Here is a 17,281-nt window from a genome sequence, read left to right as displayed (position 1 = left end):
TTTAATTGTTCTCTAGCCATGTCTCTCCTATTACTCTCCCCCTCATTCTTACCGAGCAGGTGTAGGTGAGTGCAGATAAAGTAGATGCATAATTTGTGCACGAGGGAATCGAGGCTGGCGGGCGGCATCATGGAGGAGGTGTGATTCGCAGAGAACCTAGCAGGGCACCTAGCGGGGCACCAGGCCTGGGTGCAGCGTTCTGGGCTGAGCTGGGCTGGGCCAGGGGCAAGGGTGGTTCCTAAAGGAGTCATGAAGGCCAAGACCAGACTAAAACAAAGGGAGCCTTGTATTTGGTTGGCCTGAAATTCAAAAATTCCCTTCCCTTGGAACGGAGCCTGCAGGTGAGAGGAATGTTAAGTGGTGCAACCTTCCCTGTGGCAAGGAGAGGAAGTAGGTCAGTCTAGGAATGTGACGGGGCCAATGTTGTCACGGGGGTCAGCAGGAGACGAGCAAATGCAGAGAGCTGCCAGAGGCCAGGCAAGTCCTGGGGGGTAAGCAGAAAGGAGGATGTGGCTTTGGAGGGGCAGGCAGCGGCGTGGAGGTAGGAGACACGCAGTCCATGCACTGAACAGTGAGGAGGCCAGTTTGGCTGGATTACAGAGGACGTAGATGGACAAGTTCGGGTGGACAAATGGTCTGAAGGGTAGGGTAAGGAGCTGGCCGTGCTAAAGTTGTGAGATGATTTTGAACATAGCCGTGATAACCTTCAGAGTTTGAATCCAGAGAGCACCCTCTGACAGCGGGGTGAAGAATGGATGGCTGGAGGCCAGGAGGTGGGCTGGGAAACCAGCCCCGTGGGCTGGGTGGTAAGCGACGCAGGGGAGATGGGTTACGTGGGCAGAGTCTGTGCAACTTGGGGTGTGACTCAGTGTCAACGAGGAGGAGGAAGGCTGAGTGCGTGTTCCAGACGTGTGAGTGAGTGCCTTGTGCACTGCACTGACTTCTCGGAGCCGGAGTCGGGCCGACTCGTCTTTGCTTCTGCAGCGCCCCCCTCAGGGCGAGCCATGTGGCGGGTTCTGTGAACGTTCGATGAACAACCGAGTTCATTCATTGGGAGACTCATGGTCTCATCATTAGAAACCCAGGCACGAGGAAGAAACTTGTTTGGGAAGGAAAGTTTATAGCTGATTGTCAGGTAACATTAGAAGCAAATAACTGCCTGGAGTTCTGTTTGTTCCTTGTCAGCGGTGTCTCCCCGGACAGTTGGTGGAAGTCCCTAAAGAGGACCTGGACAGTCTTCCCCAGGGCTCAAACCTGCTCGCTCCACCACGGCCACGGGCACCCGGCGCGTCCCAGGACACTCGCTCCGGGCGCCTCACTGAGTCTGCTCAGCGGGCCATCAGTGACAGCACAACTGCTGTCCTCGTTTCACAGAGGGGGAGACCGAGGCTCAGGGAGGATGTGGTTTGCCCACGCCGGTCTCTGGCGTGAGCGGGTTTGAGTGGAAGTGTTCAGATTGCCCAGCACCGTGGCAGAGTCTGACGACCGAAAACGTTTGGCCCAAGCTCCTTCTGCACTGACTCCAGTTGGAGTCACTGGTTTTTTTTTTTATAGCTCAGAAAAGGCTGCAGACAAATGAAGTCTCCTTTTTGTTTGTTTCTTTTGTTTTTGTCCTTAGGTGCTTGTGACTAAATTCGCTAATTTCACTGGCTGTCAAGGCTGTGTTAGGGAAAATGGGTTTGAACCGCTGTGGTTTTTGAGTGCTGGACTGGATGTCAGAAACCTTTGCCATCACGGCAAAGTCTGTCACTCTGGATTTACTGTCTGCTCCCCGCAGCCGAATTCCTCAGCAGTGTGATTTAGCACCTGGCTCCCCATCAGCCAGTTTTGGCATTTATTTGAATGCATTACCCCACTGGTTTTCATAAACTATTTTACAATTGTTTAAAATAAATGACTGTTTATTTCCACAAAAACCATCTGTATTTCTTTACAGAGCAACAGATAACTGGATGTAAAATTTGGTAATGTCACAGTGACTCAAGTTAAGGGAAACAGATTGGATTGAAAAATTGGATGCTGAGGGACAGTGTTAAAGGCTTCCATCCTTTCTAGCAAGTGATCTCTGGTTCTGGAGAAGGAACAAGTGCTGTTTTTCACAAGTGCGGTCCGGCCTCCCTTCCCCGAGGGGAAGCGCACCCGTGGCAGGTTGGTGCGGGATGCGGACTGTTGGTGTTCTTCGCGGCAGCCAAGCGGCTGTCCCTGCCGGCGCGCTCTCTGGTGGAGGTGGCGTGGAGACAGCCCTTGTCCAGTGGCTGCCAGCCCTCTCCAGATTCGGAAGTTCTGGGCTGCCCATGCCCATGTCTTCTTGCCATGAGGTCGAGCGCTTTCCACGTAGGCTGCGTGTCGTGGCCCAGAGAACTCGGGTAGCAAGCTCGTTGAGACACGTGGTGGTGGCAGGAGAAGGCAGGCCTGAGTGAAGGAACCGAACTGATTGAAAGGGGGGGCTGGCCCCTGACAGTGTTGGGGCCTTCCATTTCCCGGCCAGTGGCCAGAGCGGCAGATGAGTGAGCATGTTTCAGCTGGACCCACACTGCCCCGTCCGTCCCCGGGAAGCCCGGTCAGAGTGGGGGCCCTTGGAGTGCGATGGAGGCAGATCTTCACGTCTGTTCTGGACAGAGAGGCAGTCGGGGCGGTAGCCAAGCAGACCAGGCTTCCACTGAGTCACAGAGTACTTACTGAACACAGCTCGGCTGGGGCTGTCCTAGGGGTGCAGGGGCGCATAGCTGGCACAAGGGCCACGCCCGTCGGAGAGCCCTTCGGTGCGGGCTGCTCAGAGAAGTCCAGAGGCAGTGGCTCCCGCGCAGCGTTTCGGCTTCCTGAGTGGGAGAGACTGGCCCTAGAGAAGCAGAGCGGGGGAAGACTACCCCAGGCAGAGGCACTAGTGTGAGTGCAGGCACATAGGGTGGAAGCCGCATGGTTTGGGGAATATTTCTGGATTACTGTGTTATTAGATGGGAGGTGGGAAAGAAAGGAAATGAGACCGGGGTGCGGGGGAGACCCTGAGGCTCAGTTCCGGCCTCTGCTGGAGAACTAGAAACACCCACCCACTCCTCTACCTCTGAAAGTGCTGCTCGCATAGCAGAAGCAGCAACTCAGGAATATGACTTACTGAATCCTAGGAACAACTCTGAGAGGCAGGTGCTGTTATCATCCCTCTTTCACAGATGGGGAAGTAAGGCACAGAAAGGTTAAGTAACTTGCCCAGGGTCACACAGCTGTGAAGTGGTAGAGCTGGGAATTCAAACCCAGGCAGTCTGGCTTGTAACCATTATGCCATCCCAAATACGTTAGGGCACTGCCTAGACCACACACACACACACACACACTCACATTGTTGATACCAGGGCAGGGATCAGACCCAGTCCTCCCTGCCCTCAGTCTGCAGGGACGGACCCCTGGCACACCACCTCTGTTCTCAAAGCCTGAGTGTGGGCGTCAGGACTGCCCTAGAGGGAGGTCGAGTAGGCCAGCGAGAGAGAGTGTGGGGTCACCCTTTGTCTTCCACAGCCCGTCTGGAATCCATGAGGAGGACAGGGCAGGTACAGGTGCCCAGTCGGGTGACAGCAGCAGATGGGCACTCTGGCCCTTGGTCCTCAGTCTTGGCCTCTGTGTGGACAGAACTCTGAGCACCAGCGGCTGCCTCGCTCCTTTGAGCGGCCCTGCAGTCCCTGGTCCAGCCACGGCCTGGCTGGACCACAGGAGCCCTGAGCAGCCTGGGGTCCGAGCCTTTTAGTCCCTGGCTCCACGGCTGCTTACGTGTCTCCTCGGCCACTGATGAGCCCCCGGAATCTTTGGGGAGCCAGAGACAGGGAGAGAAGGCCCCAGAGACCCCAGTCCCTAATCCGATCTAGCAGGGGTCACCTCTAAAGTTGTTCTACCTCATTTTTTTAAATTAGATTTTTAATGACAAAAGTAATAATGCCCTCATGTACCCCCTGTCAAAAATCTGAACAAGACAGAAGCCTGTACAGTAGAAAGCAAAAGCCTTCACCTGTGCCGTCTCCCCAGAGGCAGCGCTAGCCGACAGAACGGTGAGAACAGTGCGGCTCGTGCCCCGTCCGACTGTGCCGGCGTGTGTCGTCTGCAGATTTGCACGCACACGTGTAACTGCACTTACAGCTGGGTTTGATTTTATTAAACTGGAGCATGCTCCATGCAGTGTATATATTTTCAGACTTAATGGTATGTATAGAAATCTTCCATGACTTAATAAGTTCACTTACTCTTTAAACAGCCATCTAACATCCCGGTGTACATAATACTGTAATTTATTTAATAGTTTCCTACTGGAGAATATTTAGATTGTGCAGTTTCTGATATTGAAACAGTGCTGCAGTGAACATCTTTGAACCTACGTCATTGTGTGCTTTGGAGTAATGTTTCTCGGGACGGATTCCTTTGTTGGGTCAAGGTCGTTCAGTTTTAAATGCCACCTCGTGGCCACCGTCCTATTTAACCACGGTTACCCAGCACCTCCTCCGAAGAGCCGTGCTCTGGGAATGCAGAGTTGGGTTTTTGGAAAAGTCTCTCCCCCGCATCCCCAAAGATCGCCCTGACTGGAGGGAGGAGGGTGGAACAATGACAAAGAGACAGAACCGCTGCCCACCCAGCCTGCGCGGTGCACCGGCCGAGGCAAGGCCCCAGGCCCCGAGGAAGCCGGGATGAAAGAGCTCCTGATTCTGCCAGGGATTCAGGCGAGGCTGCGGGGAGGAGAGGGGGGTTGCCCAGAGGTGTGCCTTCCCGCGCCTCCCAGGAGCCCGTCTGCGAGGCCGGCTATTCAAGAAGAAATCCGTTCTAAAGAATTATGACGCTCCCGCACGTTCTCCTACACAAAGAAGGAAATCTCGGCTGCACGCCCTTTCCTTTCCTCCTCCTGGCACTTTCTGATTGATGATTGGAAATGATGGCAATACATAAACTATTTTTCTTTTTATTTTATGACCTGGTAATAGCAGTAACATATTTCCAGTAAATGTTTTCTATCGCAATAAAAAAGTTGTAACAGGACTAGAAATGGGTATAGTTAAACCCTAAAGAAATCACACTTTCAGAACTGTGGATTGAGGCAGTAACTCTGTAAATCATGTACCGTAGGAAGAGGCCCCCTCCCGGGAAGGAACTCCGGGCGAGCAGCTGGTGTGCACACTGAGTGCTGGTCGGATGGGGTGGCGCCTCCTGCTAGGGCTGAGCGACCCTCGTTTTGACCCCTTCGCGACCAACCACCCCCTTTCTCTCTCTCTCTCTCATCTCCCAACCCACATCTTCACTCCTTTCTGAACTGATAAATCACCTCAACCTTACAGTTTCTTTTTTCCAGCCCAAAGATTAAGAAGATTATAAAATGCTCTTACTGGAATACAGCACAGTAGTGTGATTAAGAGCCCGGCTCCAGAGTCACACACCTGGTCCTGCCCTCCCCAGGGCACGTGACGAGACCGCTCCACTTTTTGTTTCCTCCTCCCTTACAATGGGACTATAGTAGGGCCTGCCTCTGGGAATTTTATCATTTAGAGAGCTAATGCATGCTTGTAAAGCACCTTGTTGTTGAGGGCCAGGAGAGACCGCATTGTCAGTCACTGTTGTTTTCAAAAAGGGCAGATTGGTGATTTTGTTAAATTTGCATAGTGGTATAACAAGCAACAGTTATCAAGTGTTTCTGGTGTCCCCAGCACTGTGTTACACACGCTCTTCGCATTTACTCCAGGGAGGTTTAGGTCACCTAACTTGCTTGTAAAAGAGCCAGGCTTCTAATCCAAGTCTTTTTGCCTCCACAGTCCAACTAGGATTAGATACTCAGTGGCAACAGTGACGGTAAACTTTGAGTAATTCTGTCGCACGCCAGACAGGGTCTCCTTTGGCTGATAAAGATTTGGAATGCAATGTTAAAAGCCTGTGCTCTTAAAACTGGAGGACTGATCCAAAAAAAAAAGTAGCATCTCCTTTTTCTAATAGGAGGCAGAGCAGCCTGCTCCTTGATCCTTATTTAGGCTTTGTTACCCTTAAGAGGATGGATAGAAGCTGCGGCTTCTGCGTCTCGTGTCCTTAACGTGCTGTAAAAATTAGGCCCTTCCCAGCCTTTGTCTTTAATTTCTGATTCTAGCTGACACCTTCATTAATGGTCCAGTGCAAGCTTTCTGTCGACTTGAGGACTGCTGTGCAAAAGTGGTTTGCTGTCCTATCAATAATAGTCATAATTTCCCCAATACTCTCATCAGCAGTGAATTGAGTCTTGCAGCAAAGAAATGGAAACCCCAGTGCAATGGTTTTAAAGTGATTTGTCTTGTAGACGGCGTCTTATTTCAGTAAAATCAGGTCAGCGCAGCACTGCTGGGTCAGATGTAAGGCTGATACAAATTAGTTGGAGGAAATTGATCATTTGAACTCTAGGTTATTTTTAGCCACTGTAGCTTTTTATATATCTCTTTTCTTTGTTTACATTTGTTTTAATAAACTCGACCCATCATTGTCAGGCAAATTAAATGTCTTCTCCATTTCAGCCGGGCCTCTGATAAGAGGAAAGACTGCTCTCTCCCCACCCACGGTAGAGGCCGTCCCTGCACAGCTTTGGGATCTGCTGTAGTTACTTAAGCCCACTCCTCCTCATCCTCCCGCCAGCCCCCTTGCTGGGGTTTGTTTATTGCACAGACTGGCCCCTTGACCAGCCTGCTCTTCGTTGCTGTTGAAAGTTAATGGGGGCAAAATTGCATTCCCAAACATTTGAACCTGAAGTGGCCAAGGCCGAACTTAGTTGATCTCTGGTGATCGGTTCAATTTAGTTACGATTTTTTGCCATTAGGCTGGGGCTGAATGATGGTGATTTGGTTGAGGCCAAATGTCTGGAGAAAATTGGCTCCCTGATAAGAGTGCTGTTATCAGAGGGGGCTGCCTGCTCATTTACATTTAGATGAGTATTGATTATTTATTTACTCAGAGAAGTGAGATTCGTTTCCAATCTTATCTTTCTCGTCTCTGCTTGTCAGCAGAAAGAGAGATAGAGCTCCTGACATCAGGCCAAGATAACAGCACTTTGTAGTGCAGATAAAAGTTGGAATGGGCCTTTTTCTGGTCTTGACTGAAAGGATAAGTTTTAAAAATTAGAACTGATGGGTCATGCTTTCAAAACCTTTCCTGAAGGTTTTGCAGTTTAACTAGGCAGGAGAATTGGTTTATTGGAACAGCCTTGGTCTTTCTTCTCTTGTAATAGGAGTTGTATTTAATTCTATTATATTCAGCTGTTTCACTGAGAGCAAATTGTGCATTGGCTCAGAATAGGCTAAAGTGTGACCTTATTGTCATGTCAGCCTGTTCCTTTTTTATTATTTAAATTTCAAATGATCCCATGTGAGCCTCAGAGGGGGTATAAACTACAGTGGTTATCACATGAATATAATTCCCATGCTTACTTATGTTAAGATTGAGCAGGAAATGATTATAGCCGCCCCTAGAGGAAGAGCTGTAAGTGACGGGGCCGACACTAAAGGCAGACACTTTAGAATAGGTGGTGTCGGGTCCGAGCTCTGATGGCGACGGGGTCAGCTTGTCGGCCATGGCGTTGGCTCGGTGAGGAAGTCAGATCCCGCCAGCCCCTGCCGTGGGGCAGACGAGGTTGGCACAGTTCGTCTTGAATGGGTTTCCCTGCCACCAGTCTCTCTTCCAGCCCATCGTCACCAGTGCCACCAGAGGAGCCTTCTGAAAATACAAAGCTGATTACGGCACCCCCTGCCCTGCTGGCACTGGTTGCTCATAAGAGAGAATCCAAACCAATAGCCTCAGTCAAGTATCCCAGCTGCAGCTTCCCCTCGAGCTCCCAGCAAGCCTAGGCCTTTCCACGCTGAAGTTCCCTTGGTGTGGGGGTGGGGAGGGGTTTCAGCACCTCCTTGCCTTTGCACACGCTGTTTCCTCCAGGAAAAGGCACTAATTCCTTCTGCTTCCCCTGGCTCCAAGTCCTCCTCCAAGACTGGGGTCAGATGTTTCTACCTCGAGGCAGGGGAAGTTCATTACACCCTCCACTGTGTTCCACAGCACCTCGTCCTGACCCAGGGAAGGGCACTGTTTGGGTCTTTGATGATTGATCTGTTTGTGTGAGTCCCGCCACATCCCCAGCCTGCTTACTGGCAGGAATCTTTCACTATTATTCATCTGTGTCTGGGACATTATCGACACTCAAAAAAGTTTGCTAACTGGATGCATGGATGGCACTGTAATGTCACATATCCTTGGATGCCTGTGCTGCCAGGGTTGGTTCTGTGGGTTCTGGCATTTGCTCACTGTTTTTAGACGAGATTTGCAGGACCCGAGACACTAGGGAACTTGAGGAACCCTGGCTGTGGAACAAGTCTCTAATCTGAAATGCTGCCCGTAGCTTCAAAGCAAGCTGGTTTAAATAGATACGCTCCCCCTCCCACCCCACACGCCTGCCTTGGACACGTGTGACAAAGGATCGCTGCTCTGGTGCCAGCATTCACTGCCACCTTGTCTCTTCCCGAAATGGGGCTGTTCGTCTGTCGTGACTTCTGGTGGCGAGGGATCTGCCTGCACCTCGCTGCAGCGGTTTCTGCCCCAGCCTGCACGTGCAGTAACAGCAGCCGTCATGGGGCCCCTTGCCAAGGGAGTCGAGGCTTGTCTCAAGCCTCACGGCAGCCCTCTGAGAGGAGTTCTGTTGTCCTCGTTTTACGGATGAGAAAATGCGCAGGGAGCAACTTCCCCAGAATGCATTGCTACTCCCTAAGAGGGTACAGTCGGACACCAGGAGTTTCTGCTCAAAACCGGCCTTGCCTCTTACTTGCTCACACTTAACCTGTTCTGGCCACTTTCAGATTAAAGCAGCTCTTTAAGCAGCTGAATGGGAAATAGCTGACATGAAGGCATATCCATGGTAGCGTTCAGCCTCCGACCTTACCACTTTCCCTCAGACAGGTGGTCCTCAAACCTGTTCTGATGCTCAGCAGTAATAATGATAGGTTAATTCGTGTATACCCCACTTCAATCCAAAAAACATTTGGGAAACATACATTACTATGGTAGGATAAAAAAAAATATATGAATTGAAAACTGCATGAAAGGAAATGGAAATGAAAGACTTGGAGGATTAAATGACACAGCGTGTGTCCAGTCATCACGGTCCGGTCACACGATGAGCGAACTTCCCCGTGGGCGAAGTAGGAAGGGACATAGCATCATTTAGTTACAAGATTTATGTGCAACTGTCTAAAGATACAGAAGAGCAAGCCCGTCGCTCCGAGGAAGTACAGCTTTCCCTGCGACCAAGGTCTGGAGGAAGTGTCTCCCGTGGGTTTTGAGAAATAAGACGCAGAGTGATTGCGGCGATGGTGTGGCTTCTCCCCCTTTGGACCTCCGCACCCGTGTCCCCGTGGGTCTGACCTCGCAGCTGGCGCTGCGCCGTGAAGGCGCCACGTGCCGAGACCGTGTCTGCGCAGTCAAGGACTGAAGGGATGGCGGGAGCCGGGCCAGCCTGTGCGCCTCCCCACACAGCAGATGCCACGGATTTTCTGGGGAACCTGTGTGCCGAGACGTTTTCCACAGGCTTACAGAATCCCAGAAAAAGCCTGCCCGAAGCGCCCAGAGCAGCGTTTTCTCCCTGGCCTGTTTGGTGGCACGGCATCACTGCAGTAGTAAGCACATCACTGGAGTGCCCAAGCAGATTTTCTTGTCACTGCCAAGCAGCTGCTTCCAGAATCTTCCTTCTGTGTTTCCCTCTGCTGTGAAGCCGAGGGCTTGGGGCCTCGTGCGCAGCTGTGACATTTTAAAGCCTCTCTCCAAAGGGTGGATGTTGCCTTGAGAGCTGTGTCCTGTTCAGTGTGAAAGCGCCTTTTATATTTTATGTAATCATTTTTTGGCAGAAGTGTATGAATAGAAACTGACTTCACAGCTTGTCCTTTTAAAATGGTTTGGGCTGCTATTTTCTTTCCCTTCCTCCCATGTCAGCTTCTTAACAATGGAACAAGCATTGGAGAGAGAGTAGGTCCGGGTTGTCACCACCTTGAGCATCATTAACAGACAGTCATTACGTACCTGTTAGGAGCAAGGCACTGTGGTTGGCATGTGGTACAGAGGGCGCAGGCCTGGGCAGCCCCTGGGTGTGACCCCAGTCCCACTTCCTGGGAGACACGGAGCAGTCCCTTAGACTCCATAAGGCACGGTTTCTCCCTCTATGAAGTGGAAGCCGTGCTCTTTAATCCCAGGGTGCCGGTAAACCAGATGATCCTGCAAAAGGCCTAGTGCAGTACTTGGCATGTAGGGGACCATGTTATGGTACATGATGGCTTAGTACTGTTCCAGTCTGGTGATGAGGAGTGATGACTTCTGGCACTTAAAGAGCAGGATGACCGTATCAGACACTGTTCTAACTCTTTACAACTGTCAGCTCGCTGAATGAATCCTCCTGCAGGCCTGTGAGGTAGGACTCAGCCAGGACCTGACTGAGGCAATCCAGCCCCAAGTTCATGCCCTTCACCATCACACTACGGTTGCTTCTCATCTATGCCCTGCCTCTCATCGTACAGTAGGGCACGGAGTCCTCAGTCTGGCTTTTTCAGGGGGAAATGTGTGAAATAGTCTTTCTGCGTCGTGAGATGAGTTACCCAGCGTTGGGGCAAGAATTAAGAGAGAAACTGATATTTGGAGCAGGGAGTCTTCCACTTGGGTTCAGATCTCGAGTCTCACCTGCAATTTAAGCACACCTAATCCTCCCCCAAGTCAGGGTCCGTCCGTTCTCGCTAAGTTCGGAAGTGGGTTTCCAAGTTCTGTAGCTGTTATGGAAGAGCAGGGAGTACCCCGAGCAGATGGCCTCAAATTTTCAGTTACTGACAGAACTGGGCATCCATGGGAATATTCTTCAGGGAGATGGGAAGAGAGTCTCCCTGGGTGGATGGAAAGATAGGATGATTCCGTCTTCATAAGGACCCGCGATACAGCCATAGCATGGCATATTTAGTGTGTGTGGATTTCATTGAAATAAATTATTTCAGGTCATTTTCGTTTTGAACTTAAACAAGAATTTAAGTGATTCAGAACACAAATGAATCCACAAATCTATAAAAATCTATACTTAATGCTATAAACTATGGCCTCTTTATAAGTGGCCAGTAATTTATAGTTTGCAAGAGGAAGAAGGGTTCAAAACACACCGTTTTTGAGCCAAAGATCTTTGGGTTTCATTTTCCCATTTCTCCGTCCTACCTTCATGATCTTGGGCAAGTTGCTTCACCCTGCCAACCCCCAGGGCCCCAGGCTGACACACGAGTATAATACCTACCTCTTAGAGCTGCTGCGAGGATTCAGTAAAGTAACGTACATGCAGTGCCTCAAGCATCATGGTCACCCAGGAAATGGGACTCGTTGGCATCCTAAGCGGCAAGGAGAAAGCCCTAAAACTACTTTCTAGAAACAAACTATTTTAATAGAGATATCTGCAGTACCCCAGAAACAAGAAAGTAAATGTTGAATGATGGTGTTTGTGGCTTTGAGAGAGGTGCAGGGGCTTGTGTTTAGGGGTCAGAGACCCTCCTTAGTACTCCCTGCCTCCCCTGGTCTCCCTCGCCCGTGTTCCCCAGGCAGCTGCAGTCACCGGGAGGAGGAAGCATGGAAAGGGGACCCAGCCGGAAGTGCACCCTAATGCAGCCACGTGTTGGCTTCCCGCAGTTGGGAAAGGGGCGGCTTGCTTACAACCCAGCTGTCGGGCGGCAGCCCCAGAAGCCCGACGCCCTGCATGCTGCACTCAAAGTCACAATGAATGTGCCAGGTTGCAGGGTTACTTAAGATGAAAATATTGATCTGCGTAAATGGATATTGTCTACTTTTGATTAAATTTTGCATGTGAAGGACCCATTGGAGATGCCATGACATGTGATGATTGTAGTATCCTCAGATAAGAGGGCTTGTAAGTGTATATGATTCTTCTTAATTACAGAAGTAGCCTTTATTTATTACAGGAAATGTGAAAAATACAGAATAACACTAAAGAAAAATAAAAGCACTTCTATTCCCACTATTCGGTATGGCCACTATTCACCTTTTTAAAACACCCTTTCAGTATTTTCCCCCATGACTTACACATATTTTTCATAATCGCAGTCATCCCACACATCCTGTGTTATAATTATCTGTTTTAATAAAATAGCATACTACAAATGTGTTTTATAAAATTAAATATTTTGCAACATTACTTTTAATATCTTCATAGTATTTTACAATATTTTCTTGGACCAAGTATTTCAGAATGGTTTATTAGCTCTAGGGTATTCCCAATTTTTGGCTATCGTGAAAAAATGATGTATGGCAGTTCAGCCTGTGCCCAGGCACCACCGTGAATCCATAGGCACGGATGGCAGGGCCCTACACACTGCGCTGCTGGGCTACTGGGGACAGGGCGGTCAGAGGCTGTTTAACAGGCCAGTGTCGTAGAAAGCATCTCTCCAGGTTCAGGGGTGACTCCCTTCCCTGCAGTGGGCTGAGGATGCCCACAGCTGTGAAAGGTGTGCGTTAGGGAAGGGAAGGGAGAGGGTGCTTAGGAACCTCCCACCAGGAAGTTTTCTTAAGTTCGCCTAGGCATGATTTTACCGTGATTACAACCACAAGTGAATGTGAAGGCATGCAGTGATCAGCAGCAAACGTGCCTGGTCTTTGACAAACGTCACTGACAGGTGACAGGTACAGGTAGCAGAGACCAAGACTTACCTGGATTTTCATACCCTTATTTGCTCAATATTTTGAAATTAAATTTAACTATGCATAATGTTGAAATACAATACCTTCTTAACCTGAATACAGCATACAAGGGGGGAATCCCCCAAAAAACAGAGTTTATTTATAAAAATTGCATATTTATTCTTTTATATATATATTTTATTTATTTTTAGAGAGGGAAGGAAGGGAGAAACAGAAGTATCAGTGTGTGGTTGCCTCTCACGTGGCCCTCATTGGGGAACTGGCCTGCAACCCAGGCATGTACCCTGACTGGGAATCCAACCTGCGACCCTTGAGTTCGCAGCCCCGTGCTCAGTCTACTGAGCTACGCCAGACCAAGCTGCATATTTATTCTTAATGTCTAAACTTCAATCACCTTCAAAATACTCTTCATTTGATGCAATATACCTATTGAGATGTTTTCTCCACTGCTCAAAACAGTTTTTGAACTTGTCAATTTTGATGCCTTTTAGTGCTTCTGTCATTTTTTGTTTCACCTCTTCCACATTGGCAAAATGTTTCCCTCCGAGGACTTGTTTCATCCTGGGAAACAAAAAAAAGTCACTCAGGGCGAGATTGGGTGGGACACAGGGATCATGTCATTTTTTATCAAAAACTGCTGAACACTCAGCACAGTGCGGGCAGGTGTGCTCGTAAATCTCCCATCATGAAATGGGCAAATGCATTGAAAGAATCTTCCAAAAAAATTCAGTGAAGCCAAATGCAGCCTCTTACAGCAACGCCAGCTGGTACACTGATATAGAAGGGTTCCTAGGACACTCACCTAGTGGGGGAAGCCTGTACTACAAGGGGCCCACCCTCCAGAAGATAGTTCCAGCTTTTGGGGGGGAGTCCCACCTCATAGGAGCGTTTTTAAGAATTGTGTAGACTTCCAAGCATGTACTTGCTTAAACACATAGTGGTATACGTTTTGAGCATTGTTTACTTATTAAAGGTCTAAAAGCTGTATTATAAAAAAACTGAATGTGTGTATGAGTTCTGAGAACTGGCAGAAGTGCTGACGAAATACCAATTAAATTAGAGAAAAGATCAAATACACCAGGAATCACAGTGCCACAGATGGACACAAGATGTGTGGGGGGGGGGGGGGGACGGACGCTGTGAGAGGAGTGAAGTGCCCCCAGCTGGCGGAGAACTGCTGGTCATGCTGACGGCCCCTGAAGGACGCACCTAAAAATACACCTTCTGCCCCGGAGGCCCCCGATGCTTCCCTCAGATCTCCGGCGCCTCCGCCTCGGTCGGACCAAACATGCCTTTCACAGTCAAAGCAGTGAGGCAGGTTGGCCTCTCATCTTCCCCATAACCACTAACAGTGCAGGAGTGGTCCTTTGAATCTGATCATTGGACCCCCTAGGTGTTATCCGAGAAGAGCAAGATCGCCATTTGGCTTGACAAAGAAATACATGAATAAATGTATAAAATGCCCCGGCGTTTTTATTAAGTTCCTCCAGAACCTCCCGTGTGACAGAGGATAGCTGGTATGCCTGGGTTCCAGGATTATTAAACCTTCGTCTTTGTATTTTCATAAATGTTTCAAAAAATCAGGAATGAGCACCCACTGTCCTTCTGTTGCTGTAACCGAGAAACCTGAGATTTGTTTTTTTCTTAACCTCATGTGATTCTTAAAATTTTTTTGAACATTTAGACTGTCATTAGAGTTATAAACACATCTTATTCCTGCTTGTAATTGATTATTCATCATTATATAATGATTATTAATAAGTTCGTTTGTAGGAATCAATGTTTACTAAGTGTTTTTCTTTACTTGGAGATGAGATTTCACTCATCTCACGGTGTTCTCCTCTCCCACATTTTATGTTCATCCATGGCATTGTGGTTTCATGGTATAGTTGATCTTTTCTCTAATTTAATTGGCATTTCATTATTTCCTTACACTTAGAGTATAGTACCTCTACTGTTCACAATAATCCTTCAAGGTTGTAAGTTTTTTGTTTTTTTTTTTTAAGATTTTATTTATTTATAGGGAGGGAAGGGGGGAGAGAGAGAGAGAGAGAGAGAGAGAGAGAGAGAGAGAGAGAGAGAGAGAAACATCCATGTGCGGTTGCTGGGGGTTATGGCCTGCAACCCAGGCATGTGCCCTGACTGGGAATCAAACCTGCGATGCTTTGGTTCCCAGCCCGCGCTCAATCCACTGAGCTATGCCAGCCAGGGCAAGGTTGTCTTAGGAAGCAGGCTCAGAAAAGGGTAGGTTACTCGCTCGTAGATGAGGAACCGTGTAGCCACGTTGTGATCCCGGGCCAGTCTGACTCAAAACCATCTACCTCCCACCGTGTTTCCGGGGGAACTGAATGGAAGCAGACCTGATGACACTGTGGAACAAGCCGCTGAGTGAAACCTGTGGGGAAGACACCCAGCCTCTTCCGTTTTGGAGAGCTGGACCCACAAGACAGACCTCAGCAGGTTCCCAGTGCTTTAACAGCTCTTGCCAACGCATGGCGTGTTTTCAATGTTAAATTCACTGTTTCAGCCTTCCTCCGCTCCCCCTGCCCCTTTGGTCTTCCAGGCCCCCAGTACCGCCTGGAGAAGCAGAGTGAGCCCAACGTCGCCGTGGACCTGGAGAGCACCTTGGAGAGCCAGAGCGTATGGGAGTTCTGCCTGGTCCGCGAAAACAGTACGTTGGCCCCCTTGCTCCCTGCCTGTCTGTCTGGTACTGTCTTGCCGAGAAGTCCCGTGTCTGGGGACCCTGGCCTGGCCTCCCTAGGCGGATTGCAAGGGACTGTTTTCCAAGGCAGAAAGAGCTCAGCCTTGCTGCCAGAAGTGTGTTCCAAAGCGAAATGATTGATTTCATGCTTTTTGGTAAAGTCTGCATCCTGTTTGGCTCTCTGTGATTAATATTTTTTCTGTTAAACTGTATCTTCCTAAGTTAGGATCAGACCTGGAAACAGCTTAGAAAGAGGAGGCCTTTTCTCTGAGGCGAAGGCTGTTTTGTGTATAAAGCAACTGGCCCTGTCAGTGTTGCCATTCAGACATCAGGTTTTAGAAAATTCTCGTTTGTGTGCCCTTAGCAGGAGGCAGTGCAGGGTTCCTAGTGCTGTGTTATAAGTCTCTCCACAACTTCAGTTCATTTCGCTCCGTTCTCCCTTTAGCATTTCCAAGCTGTGGATCTTTGCCATTCCTCTCCTCTGCACTCCCGTTGACTTAAGGAGCAAGTGACACGTGAAAACTGAGATTGTGATAGCCAGCCCTCCGCGGTCACCCTGCTCCAGGGCCTTTACACAGGCCCGTTCTTCTCCCCACTCCAGCTGTCATCCTTCGTCTCGGTGCAGACGTCCCATTTGCAAAGAGGCCATCAGTGATCTCCCTGTCCCCCCCACCCCCGCCAGCTCCTGACCCATCCCTCATTTGTCTCCCCTGCTACGTTTTGTCGTAGAACATACTACTTTTCATTCATTGTGTATATTTCTGTCTATGATTGTATATTTTTCTCAATGGTCATTTGATGTCTGTTTCCCCCATGAGCTTTCCAGGCCTCTGAGGGCGTCCCTGATCCACAGCAGGTCGCCCTTCATGAATTCAGCCAGTGTTCACTCCTCACCCCCGACGTACTGTAGGAGCTTAGTAAGTATACAGGGTGAGGCAGAAGAAGGTTCACAGTTGTGAGTACGTGAAACACCGAGTTTATTCTTATATTCTCGTTTATTTGTGATTGTATTGTTTTTCGTACGAACAGCTGTAAACCTGCTTCTGCCCCGACCTGCAGACTGAGTGAGTGAATGAAGGGCAGTTTTCCCATCGTGCCACGGACCCTCTAAGCAAGAGCAGGCTGCTGCTCGTTGACCAGGCCCCCAACAGCCCCTTCTAGAGGGGCACGTGCAGAGCTCCCCAGGCAGGTCCGATGTGCTCCTCGCATTTACAGCAGATTCTGAAAAGCAGAAGGTTGGCTGGTGTCCCCATGGTTTATATGAGTATCTTGTATAAATACATAAAGAAAAACCATTCAGGTTCTCAAATGGTCCGGAAAATTCAAATAAGTAGTAAGCATTTGTAACAATGTTCATCCCTATCAACAGTCTGAGACACAAACATTTTAAAGCAACCTGTCAAATAAGCCAGGTATTTCCAAATGAGTCTTCGTTGCTGGGGACAGGGAAATGGGTTATATTCCTATGCTGGTGACTATAGTGTAAGTTAATTTAATGTATCTGGAAGTATCAAGAAACCTAAAAATATTTACCCAACATTTCTGCACTTGGAAATCTATCTTACGGAGAAAAGATTTAAAGTGCAAGAAAGATTTATGTATGATAGGTGTTAGATGTTTATAATATTTACAGGAGTACATAATGTCTGTGTAATATCCCCATGTGGGAAAATTATGCGGGACATCACCTTTTGTAAAGGCAGACTAAGTAATTTGAACAGATTTTCCCACTGAAAGTAGCAAAGCTGATTAAATTCTACAAATCACAGAAAATTAGTAATAGCTGATATCTGGAAGGAGATGGAACTAAAAGAGGTAAGATCAGCACCTAGGACAAATTTTGTCCTGACAGCATTTGAATTGGAAGGCTGTGATATTTAAAGAAAATTT

General features: G+C 48.8%; 1 protein-coding gene across 9 annotated transcripts in view; it reads left to right on the top strand.

Annotated features, from left to right (window-relative positions):
* The window catches only part of MAPKAP1 (MAPK associated protein 1), a 211,318-nt gene that overhangs the window by 140,506 nt on the left and 53,531 nt on the right, over positions 1-17,281 (top strand). For 8 of the 9 annotated variants that reach the window (XM_036022232.1, XM_036022231.1, XM_036022230.1 and 5 more), the window contains one exon: positions 15,254-15,361. The exons of the other annotated variant lie outside the window; for it this stretch is intronic. In XM_036022232.1, coding sequence (XP_035878125.1) covers positions 15,254-15,361 — 108 coding nt within the window. The remainder of the gene's footprint in view (positions 1-15,253; positions 15,362-17,281) is intronic. 9 annotated transcript variants of the gene reach the window in all.

This window comes from Phyllostomus discolor, chromosome 3, assembly GCF_004126475.2.
Source record: "Phyllostomus discolor isolate MPI-MPIP mPhyDis1 chromosome 3, mPhyDis1.pri.v3, whole genome shotgun sequence".
Classification (NCBI taxonomy): domain Eukaryota; kingdom Metazoa; phylum Chordata; class Mammalia; order Chiroptera; family Phyllostomidae; genus Phyllostomus; species Phyllostomus discolor.
Note: the sequence above shows the minus strand (reverse complement) of the source record. Positions and strands in the feature narration are given on the sequence as shown.